Raw genomic sequence first — 11,713 nt, forward strand, 5'->3', positions numbered from 1 at the left:
GCACTTTTGAGCAGTAATTAGTGTTTGGCCAAGCTTTTGGAAACTGCTTCTAAGTGTATTTTTCTCAAAAGTGCTTCTCAGAAAAGTGTTTTTGGAGAGAAGCTACTTTTTTCTGCTTCTCAAAAACTGCTTTTGCTTCTCCTCAAAATCATTTTTTTCCTTCCAAAAACTTGGCCAAACACCTCAATTACAAAAGTACTTTTGGCTAAAAAAGCACTTTTGGCCCAAAAAAAAACTTGGTCAAACAGGCTATGCTTCTGCTTCTCCTCAAAAGCACTTTTTTTCTTTTCAAAAGCTTGGCCAAACACCTTAATTTTAGAAAAAAACACTTTTGACAAGAAAAGTATTTTTACCTCAAAAGAAGCTTCGCCAAACAGGCTATTAGTTAGTGAGCTATCTATAATTCTTCCTCCTTGAATGCCACTTTCTAGCTCTTATCCAACTATAATCAAATCGAAAAAATTGCACGCACAAATTTCGAGCAACTTATCAAAATATGTGCCTTCTTGAATTTCACAAAGGTAGATATCAATTTCTCTTCGGCAATGAAGGATGTATTATTGAAGCTTCTAACCACCATCGAGTGGCATATATTTGGAAAGACTCATGAGGTATTTTCTTTACTTTAAGAAAATCGGCCATGTGACGATCGACTCTGATGTTGAACTCATTGTTTATAAAATCGCGGCTCATATCCTCCCATATTTGCCATTTTCTAAAGTCTTGTTTGGTGTACCAAGTGACTATCAATCCAGATAAACTTTGAATGAATAATATCATCCGGAAGGCCTCATCATGTCCAATCATAATCAATCTGCTATAATAATCCTTTAAATGAGCGACGGGATCTCCAATCCTATTGAAAGTGTTAAACTTTGGCAGCTTGCACCCTGGCAAATTGGTCGAAACTCAACGTTCGGATGGAGACACAAATTTAGACTTCGATAATTCCTGGATGCAGTTCTTCTTCAATGGTTTTTCTTAAATTGTGGATCTCATTGTCCAAATCCTTATGGCTACTTGGCTGAATTTTGTTTCTATGTCTTGTGTGTTTGCATAATGCATGTCTTGCTTGTTTTCCCCAAAAGATACCGCGATTGTGGAAGGCTAAATATTGAAAATCATCAAGACTTAATTGATAGTGTAGGTTGATAGAATTTGTGGAGAGATTGTATAGGTAGGACATGGGCAAGGACATATGGTTATGCAAATATTTCGTGTAGAGCTAGAAGCAAAGGTTGTATTTTGAAGAAGGTTGAAAGTATTTCCCAGATTAACCAACACGTTTCTTCGCACCATATTTACCTTGGTACCATTTTGTGCTTGTAACAATCACATATCGATACTGAATATTTTAAATTGGATTGCTATTTTAGATTCATCCTTTATGCAGATTCGTAGCCAAAATAATTTTCAAGGCTCGACAACCTAGAGAAAATAAAATTATACAAAACAAAAAGTAAAGTGTTGGAGTATTCAACCTATATGAAGTAAATGCAAAAAAAAAAAGAATAAATTATTTGATGAAATATATCATTTCATAATTTGGTTGAATAGGAGCCCTAGAAGAGATGACCCAAAATCGTAAAACAAATACACGAGAATGACTTGATATCTTAGTGGAAGACGCTCGAGACTTGATGAAAGAAAGTGAATCTACTGGAAGTTTATGAAAGGTTTACTAATGTGGAAAATCAAAGCTATAGTTTTGGCATAAGTCCTTGTCCATGTTGACTCTAGCGTATTCCAAAAATTACCACAGTCTTAAGGATGACATTTTTGGTGATTTCTCTGAGGCATGATGTCCTATCTAATCATACTCAATGTCTTCAGGATCAATCAAATTGCATTTTAAAATGTTGCCCTAGTTCCTTCGAATAAAATTTTCTATTATAACGAGATCGAGCCTTATGTAGACTGCATATGTATCTCACCAAGGGAATCAAGCCAAAATGTAGTTCCAAGTTCATAATCGTAATTTTACTAAATGTGATCGAATTTGATGTGGATTGCTTACGTATTCCAGCAAGAGAATCGGGTTAAAATGTTGTTTGCTTACATAAAAGGAGAATTTAGATTATTTTTTTAAAAGGGTCAAACTCGCATGAGGCTGCCTACATATTCCATCAAGATATGATGAAACAGAAATCAAACCAGTGTAGTTCCTACATAAAATAAAGATTTTGAAAGTTTTAAAATAAAGGGCTAAACCCGATATGGGGTTGCATGTATATATAACAGGCTTGGTGTAGTTCACTACAAAAGAGGAAACTTAAGGATACAAAGAGTTTTCTCATTTAAGCTTACAAAAATACATAACTATTCCCAAAAGATATGGCTACTTTAAAACTAACTTTTAGTTCATATCTCCCAACTATTCTTCTTCTAGGAGGTACACTCATATGTTTAATGGTTCTTCTACATTGCTTGTTTGTAAGGAAGAGCTGGATTGGTAAATTGTGTATATGCTACTTGGTGAAATTCGATATAGGGATGAGAATTAGAGGTTCATACCATACAAACTGAGGGCGAGGCACTAGTCTTTGAGTGGCCCTATATTATCTAACAACTTCTGGATCTCCTCCTTCAAATAATAGCACTCATCGGTAGTGTGACCTGTCATGCCCGAGCGAAAGGTGCAATTCCTGGCTAGATTAAATAAAGGGGAAAGATTGGGAGGTTTCGATTGAAAGATCCCAGCTAATCTCAATCTTTTACATATGTATGAAGACCGTTAATTCAATGGGGTGAAAGTTTGAAGTTTTCTCATTTTGGGAATTGGCGGCGAAGGGCTTGGTGCTTCAACGACCACTATTTTCATTTGTCTCAATCGAATTGCCAAGCTCGAAAGTTGGTTATACTACTTTTCCTTGAGGTTCCTTTGATTTCAAACTCTCGAGAGACTCTATGGATTCCCTTTTCAATGGACTGCAACTGCAACTTCTAGGAGTATTATTGGAGGACCATGACCCATATTGCTTGACAAATCTTTTACTAAATCATCCCAATTGAACCATTTTCATGTGTCTTGCTTCACACACCACATCAAAGTTGGCCCTACAAGCGTCCTAACAAAGAGCATCATTTGAAATTCATTGCCTTTTTTAACAACCTAACTAGTTATTTTGAGTTCTACCATCTCATTCTGTGATATGAGACCTCGAGTAGATTCATATAATATTTTATGACTTGCATGTACGATTGGTTTGATTTTCGAAAGGTTCGAGAGTGATTTGGAATACCTGATTATCAACTAGAGGCTTTAAGTTAAAAAACGATTTACCAAAGTCAACATTATAGGTAAACAAGCCCGAATTCATGATTTGAAGGTTCTAATAGGTTTGTATGACGATTTTAGACTTGTACGTATATTCGGTTCGAGTCTCTAGTAGGTCAAGGTTAATCTAGCACTTCTAGTTGAAAGTTAAAATTCATGAACTTAAGAGAGTTCCATAATTTGGATTAATCTCTGATGCTTGGTTTTGATATTGTTATTTGTGTTTTAATCTCTTGAAAAAATTCGTGGAGGATATGAAGACTTTATAGGATGGTTAGACGAGGTCTCGAGGGGCTCGAACGAGTTTCGAGATAGTTTCTGAGCATTTCGATTTGAGTTGCAACTGGTAATTTTTTGGTGCACAGTAGTGCATCGCGATTGTGGAGCTAAATCTTGATCTCGTTCAAAGACTTGGCCACGGTGATGCTGACTTAGACCTGTAGTGCGGTGGTGACAAGACCAATTGCTGAGAAGCTGTCCGATCCAGGGAGTTTCACAATTCCATGTACCATTGGTAATTTTGCTTTCGCCAAAGCACAATTCCATGTACCATTGGTAATTTTGCTTTCGCCAAAGCACTGTGTGATTTGGGGGCTAGCACAAATCTTATGCCCTTGGCGATCTATAAGAGGTTGGGTATTGGAAGAGCTAAACCCATTTCTATGTTGTTGCAGCTGGCTGACAGGACCGTGAAAAGTCCTTCTGGTATTTTGGATGATATGTTGATTCAGGTAGGGAAATTTGTATTCCCTGCATATTTTGTTATTCTAGATTGCAAGGTGGATGAAGAGACTTCCATAATTTTGGGAAGGCCGTTCTTTGCCACTGGGAGAGCTCTTATTGATTGTGAGACTGGGGAGCTCAAGATGCGGTTGAACGATGAAGAGATAACATTCAATGTGCAGAAATCTATGAGGCGATCAAGTGAATTCACCAATTGTTCTCTTATTGATGCCGTGGATGTAATCGTAGAAGCTGATGATGAGATGCTGACTATTGAGGACCCTCTTGCTGCATGTCTGGTAAATTTAGATGAGGTGAATGGGGAAGAACTGGCGGAATAGAGTCGCCATGTTGTCGAAGCCCCCTTTTTCTACGCGTGGGTCGAAATCGGGTATACGACATTGGGAGGACAACTCTATTCCCTTTCGAGAATTGGGTCTTAGAAGTTGAAGAGTCGTCACCTAATGATTATAGTGCATTAGGACACTTTAAGAAAGAATTTGAGATGAAGAGACCAGAGATTAGGGTGAGGGCTAGAAATTATCCCGAGGAGAAGGTGTTAGGCACCCCTCAAGATCCACAAGTGTGGTTCCCAGCCATGCTATAATTGTGACTTTACAAGTAAACAATCAAGGCTCAAATAAGGACTCGCATATAACATTGCAATTAGGTTGAAAACTTTTGAAGGCAAGTAGAGATGGCAGAAATTTATGAAAAAGAATTTGAAGAGTTTTACAAGAAGAGATGAAAACAAATAAAGGGAAGGGGGTCATAGGTTTATGATCAATATGGATCACTTCAATGCAATATCCAACAATCACTCCTCAAAAGAGGGGTCGCACGTGATATTAGCGCACCGGTCATCATATTCATATTCTACCCTTTCCACCCCGTTAAGGTATTAAAGCACGGAATGGTATCGTTACTTATTGCATGCTATTACCCGTCCCAATCCTATCAGTATTGGAGGCATTGAGACTATTAATCCTACAGGGTAAGGAGTAGGCTGAACCCTCAGGTTTAAAGGATAAAATGCTAATCGACATACACAACAAATATGACCGCACATAAAAGGGCATACAAAGACAAATAAAAGCTCACAGATCCCTCTACAAGTAAACATGTATTAGCACGTCTCTAACACATTTAAGGTCTCAAGGATAAAAGTTTTAGAGAAAAGGAATAAGTGACAGTAATTGAGTAAGTAAAAAGCTAAGGGAACTGTTAAAACCTCGTTTGAAAAGGTAAAGACTTGAAAATACAATAGTTTAAATCAAAGCAACATGATTCTGGGCAGAAAAGGTAGCCCAGCAGTTTGAAAACTTAACAGAGCAAGAATCAGAAAAATCAGTGAGAGTAGATATGTTATTTCAAAAAAAAAACTTACTTCCAGATAGAGGTGGATTTTAAGTAAAAGAGTGAATTTCAGAGAGTCACAACAGGAATGAAAGCGGCAGAATTCAAATTAAACAAAAGCTGGTTAATCTTAAACTGATAAGAACATGATTAATCGATTCTTATTAGGCCTAAAGTTTGTCAAGGCGTCGTATGCGTTGCCTAATTATCTTAAAGGGTGAACATGCATATTTAATCCCAGTTTTAAAAGGACACAGTTAACCAAGCTTGTATTAACGGTTTAAACTATACTGGTGAGGCGTTCAACTAATTGCAACTCGGGCAGAATAAAACCCTAAGTAACATGGTGTCTGATGCACACAGAAGTCCTAGAACATGGTATCTAAATGCTAGTGAGAATGCAACAGTAGTTTTATGACAATTACTTGTTGGTTATTAACAGATCATGATTACAAAATGAGTATGATAACTGGCTGCAAGTAAAGGGCCTAAAAACAGGATCTCTAATTGTATGAGATGCATGTCCTATACAGGATATTTATTGCACAAATAAGTAAGTAAAGGCCTATAAGCATGTTTTCTACCCATTATTTAAACTAAGCATGCATAACCCATCCCAATTTCACTATGACCCCAATCAGTTGTTTACAAGTTATTACAAACCATGATAGTTGAATTACAATAATAAAGAAAAATAAGAAGTTATTCTATAGGGAGCCTTCAACCAGGCCCAATCTTCCAATCTTCAAATCAAGGTTATGAAACAATCGACTGTAATTGTAATACCCAACAAAAGTCGGGGTCGATTTCCACAGGGAGCTATATATGAGATTTATGAGTATATATTATAGTACGTGAGTTTGAACTATATCAATTTACACTTCCACAAATTGGTGTTGTTTCAAGTCTATTTTAAACTAAGATTGCAAAGTTAAGAAATGAAACTAGGAAATTATTTTTGTTATTTTTCAAGTTTTGTAAAAAGCCTAAGGCTATGAACATCACCTAGATGTTTGCCTAATGGGATATAAACCTTAATGCTTGTTTTATTGATCGGGATGTATTATAACTATTAACACTCAGTTACCCACTCAGTACCTCTCGGCCTGAGATTGATTTTACCCAATTTGGCTTTCTCAAGTTCAAATGGGTATTGCTCAAAGCGGTTGATAAAAGCTCAAGTCGGGTTATTACTATCTCTAGGTTGAACCTTTTAATTAGGATTATCAATCTCTCAATTGACCCAATTTCTTGTTAGCCAAATTTTCTTAGACTAAGTCTCTCTTTCTCATGTAGAGACTAAGTCAAATAGGCTTGAACTAATGTTTGCAACCATTAATTCCACAAATTAAAGCATGAACAAGGCTAAATAATAAATACCCAACCATAAACAAGCATTAAATTAAACACCCATAAGGTTTACAAACTAGGGTTGGGTGACAACCCTAGTAAAAATCTAGCTACTCATACTTGAAATTGAAGAAATAGAAGAAGATATGCTAATTAAACTCATATTGTAAAATAAAAATGATAAAATCTATGTTAAAGTATCCCAAAATATGAAAAACAACTAAAAGAAGCAAAGAGAAACGACTACTGTAGTTGCTGATGTCAAAAGTTAACCTAAAATTATGAAACGCATCTATTTATACAGGGCTGAAAATTTCGAACAAAAATGCCCTTCGGGAGTTTCTACGGCCGCACAATTCCGTGTGCGATCCGCAGAATTCGTCAACTTGTCAAGAGTGGAAGTCTGCGGCCGCAAAATTCTGATCTGCAGTCGCACGACACTCTTTCTGCGATCCACAAATTTGTAACTGCGGCTGCATCTTGCTCTTTTGCGGTCCGCACTTTTACATCTGCGACCGCATAGTACTTCTTCTGTGGCCGCACAATTCTTGTGCGGTCTGCACTTTTGATGGACTTGGAATGCACATTCCCTGAACTTTGCTCCTGGCCCAGCTTTTACGGTTGCACAATTCATGTTCGATCCACACTATGCACGATACTTTGCTGACTTTTCCTTCATAATCTGTGGCCGTATATGATATTCTGCGGTCTGCACTTTTGAGATTCTGTGTCTTTTACGTTCTTGAGTTCAGATTACTCCTTCTTGAGTTGGATTTCATCTTGAGAATTCATCTTCCAATATTCCTGCAATTAAGTAGATTTCATCAGTTTTCAGGAACATAATTAAATGCTTTTGGACTAAAACAAAAGCTAAAAGGCATTAATAAGTAGGCAAAATCCCCACTTATCAACTCCCCCAAACTTAAGTTTTTGTTTGTCTTCAAGCAAATAAAATGGTTCCCACCTCCACAAGTTAAGGGCCATTCCAACCAATCAAAGGTGAGTCATTCACACATCTATTGGGACCAACAATTACCCACACTACTTATGCATTATCAACAAAGCGACAAGTTAAACTTTTATGCACATATAGTTCTAATGTGACATTTGAGCATCAAGAGTTGACTTTATTCATCAAGAAAGTTTCCTCTTTCATGTAGGTCATTATGGATCCCAAACTCCTCCTCCTCTACTCTCCGTTTGCCTATCTCGCTTAAGAATTTTAGCACTCAATCCAAAGATTTGTGAAAGGTTCACTCATCTCTCTTAAAAGAATGTCGCAAGTACGGCTTAAGTACGGCTTTAAGTACCATAGGCTTGCCCCTCATGTAGATCACCACCAATGTAAGCTCACTCGGCTTGAAATCACGTAAGGCATTTTCGGAATGCAATGAAAGCTTTTGGACTAAGGTTGGATATGCTATGATAAAACAGGTTCATCTTTCCTTAAGCACTCTATTTTCTATTCTCGGCTCATGCTTTGCCAATTCTTTGAGGCATTTTCTTTTCCTTGGGAAAACCAGAGAGACTTAACATCACTCTTTCTTGATCATGACATTCATTTTCTCCCTCTTTGATTTATCCATGCTTTGCATCATTACTTTTCTTTGAATCCCTTCAACTCTTCAATTTATTCACTTTCTTTTTGCATTTTTCTTTTCTTGACTTTCCTTCTCATCATTTTTTTCCTCTTTTTGTTCCTTGATACCTCTTTCAAGTTCCTCGTTTCTTCCCCAAACTTACTTTTTTTAGCTAATTGTTTCACAAGAGTGTTAAGGAAAGCCCGGGTGCCAATAGAGGGTCACGACAAAATGTGTAGAGACTTGTAACATGGTTATCAAATGAGAAAGGTTTGAGACTCAAATGGGTTGACTAGGGATAACAATATTTGTGTGTAATGGAAAACTCCAAGCAGGTCAAGGAGAGCCTATAATCACTTCTCAAGCCAATAAAAACATAAAATTTTGCCTAGAAACACAATCGGGGTGAGTTCTATACCATTTGCACGGGTTCTTGGACTTGCAACAAAAACATCTCACCTCTCACGCAGTTGGATTGTTAACGAGGATAGAGTCGACGGCCCAAAACGACCATATTCATGATTGAAAATCACTATGGTTCGATTAAACCACTCAATGATTACCTAAGTCAACACAAAAGTCACAAGGTCACTAACTAGAGCTATTTCGTTCCAAAAACCTTGTTTCTAATCATATGCACGTAGTTAAGTGTGTTGGTACCAAGTGAAGCATGTTTGACTCTTTGAGCATGACTCAATTAGGTCTTTTATTCATTACTACTATTATTACTACCTAGACACCAAAGACGGACTTAATCCCTTATGAAGGTTGTCACGCCATCCATCGCTGGGAAGAGTCACCCGGTTCACAAAAACTACCTTTGGAAAGAACCATGACATTAAGAAAACCAAAGGCTTATTATCCACTAAAATATAAAAAAATCTACTAAATTAAAAAGAAGGTATTAAATTAAATACTAACTAATAAGAAAATAAAATAAAGAAGCTAAAAAGCAAAACTATTGAAAGTGTAATGAATATACATAATGAGACAGGAAAAGAGAGAATATATACAGAATAAGGAGAAAGAAGAAAATACTGTTTTTCTTATTACAAACCAATTGTCTTAGAATCATCAAAATAGATCAAATAAACTACACCCTCAATAAAAATAAGCATTGTCCCCATAACAAAATAAGAATAAAGGAAGGGTAAGAGTGAAGAAGACTCCCTATGTTGCCTTGGACATCTATGTGTCCACAACAGCATCACCGCCTTCAGTCTCCTCTAACTGGATCTCATCATCCTCGACTCTGGGAGTAGCTGGGTTGGTGAACATCTGGCTTACCGCCTCAGCAGTGTTGGCAGGTAGGTCTGGCTCCTTAGACTGGCCAGCTGGTGCCACTGGAGCTGATGGTGTTGCTAATGCTGCTGGTGCTGAAAGAGCTGGGTCCATCAGCACGTCAAATGGAAGATCTCCAGCTGCTATAATCTTGGCTACCTCTCTCCGGAGCTTGTCAACTGATTTCTTGGAAGCCTGGGATTTTCTCATTTTCATTACTTCCTTTACCAGCTCCTCAATCACTAACTCGTGCTCTACTAAAGTGTTCATCATGGTGTTTTGGTTCTCTAAGATCTTCTTCAATGTCTCCTCCACTGTTGGAGGAATCTGGGGTGTCGGAATGGATGTATGTGCTGCAACAGTACTGGATATGTTATGTAGCTCTGCAATGGCTGTCTGCATCTAGTTGTTGAGGCTTGCTAGTGTTTGGGAGACTTGTAGCACAGATAATGGAGTAGTAGGCATAAACACCAGCTTCAAAACCGAGGTGGAAGGCACTGAGGCTGAAAGTGGGGGCATAGAAACTGCACTGGCTGAAGGCTCTACTGAAGTGGATGGCATATCGGCTGTCTCTACAGGTACCACCAATGGCTCATCATACTGGCCAATGATGGTAGTTGGCTGACTCTTTCTCTTAGGGTTGTGTGCATCTATCAGAGAATACCATAAAAAGGGCTTATTCACCCTCACCTTCGTATCAAAATCTTTCGGCTCCACCCGTGCATCCGTAAGGTACTCAGTGATGGTGTTTATCAGCTTGCCTAGTGACCACAGATATGTTGTCGACATCATGACACCCATATTGATTGGGTACCCGGCCATAATGGAGGTGACTAGAACTGCCTGCGGGATAGGAAAGTTTGTTTCATTCTAGCACGGGTCTAGTCTATTGCATACAAAAGTCTTCCATCCCTGTGCCTCAAAGTTCAGGATATTCCGTTGAATAGGAATTCTTACTGTGATGCATGGTGGTGGTGACCCCAGGGCTGCAAGAATCTCATCTAGCCATAGGTGAGCTGCATCTCCCATTGCCAGCTTTTCCAAGTACTGTGCAGACTCAACATCCTCAAACCCCAAGTAGGTGTTTAAGGTGTGCTGGTCAAACCGCACCTTCATATTCCTTACTTTGGTCACTTTGGTCCCTTCTTTATGTGCGCCAAATTGGCTAGAATTCCTGGACAAATACTCCTTTGCATCCACTACACTCTGGGTGAACCACACCTTCTGCTCTCGGAACTGTCTCAAGACTGCTGGATTGTACTTGTCAAGGTATTTCAGTTGGAAGTGTCGCTCAAGAGTGAGTGATCTCACCGGTAACCACTCACGGAAGCTAGTGAAGGCAGCTAGACTGATGAATCGGTCCTCCCAGACCTCTTTCTCATCCAATTCACACCTGAAATCAAGGTTATGAAACGGTCGATTGCAATAATAATATCTAACGAGAGTCAAGGTCAATTTCCACAAGTTACACCTAAATTTGAGGTTATGAAATGGTCAATGCAATAGTAATACCCAATAGAGAGTCGGAGTCGAATTCCAAGGGAGTTATACGAATGGGATTTAGAGGTATATATTATGGTGAATGAGCTTGAACTATCTTATTACACTTCTACAAAATTAGTTGATTCTAGGTCTTGTTTAAACTAAGATTGCAAGATAAATAATTGAAACTAAGAAATTGTTTTTGTTGTTGTTTTCAAATAATGTAAAAGGCCTAGGACTGTGGCTTTCACCTAGGTGTTTGCCTAACGGGTTGTAAACTTTAAAGCTTGTTTTGTTGGTCGGGGTGTATTATAGCTATTAACACTCAAGTAACCACTCAATACCTCTCGGTAAGTGAGTGATTTTGCCCAATTTGGTTTTCTCAAGTCCAAATGGGTATTGAACAAAATAGATGATAAACCGCTCAAGTCGGGCTTTGCTATCTTTAGGTGCAACCCTTTAATTGTGACTATCAATCTCTTGATTTTTTTCCAATTTCTTGTTTGCCATGTTTTCCTAGACTAAGTCTCTCTCTTTCTCAAGTAGAGACCAAGTCAAACAGGCACGAACTAATATTTGCAACCATTAATTCTACAATTAAAAGCAAGAACAAGGCTAAATTATAAACACCCAACCATAAACAATCCATAAATCAAACACCCAT

The 11,713-nt window shown here is 38.1% G+C and overlaps 1 protein-coding gene across 1 annotated transcript; it reads left to right on the forward strand.

Annotated features, from left to right (window-relative positions):
- Positions 1 to 3,885: 3,885 nt before the first annotated feature.
- On the forward strand, positions 3,886 to 4,341 carry LOC142181758 (uncharacterized). Its single transcript, XM_075255268.1, has one exon. The coding sequence runs from the start codon at positions 3,886 to 3,888 to the stop codon at positions 4,339 to 4,341; it is 456 nt and encodes a 151-aa protein (XP_075111369.1).
- The last annotated feature ends 7,372 nt before the right edge of the window (positions 4,342 to 11,713 follow it).

Source organism: Nicotiana tabacum, chromosome 6 (genome assembly GCF_000715075.1).
Source record: "Nicotiana tabacum cultivar K326 chromosome 6, ASM71507v2, whole genome shotgun sequence".
Taxonomy (NCBI): Eukaryota; Viridiplantae; Streptophyta; class Magnoliopsida; order Solanales; family Solanaceae; genus Nicotiana; species Nicotiana tabacum.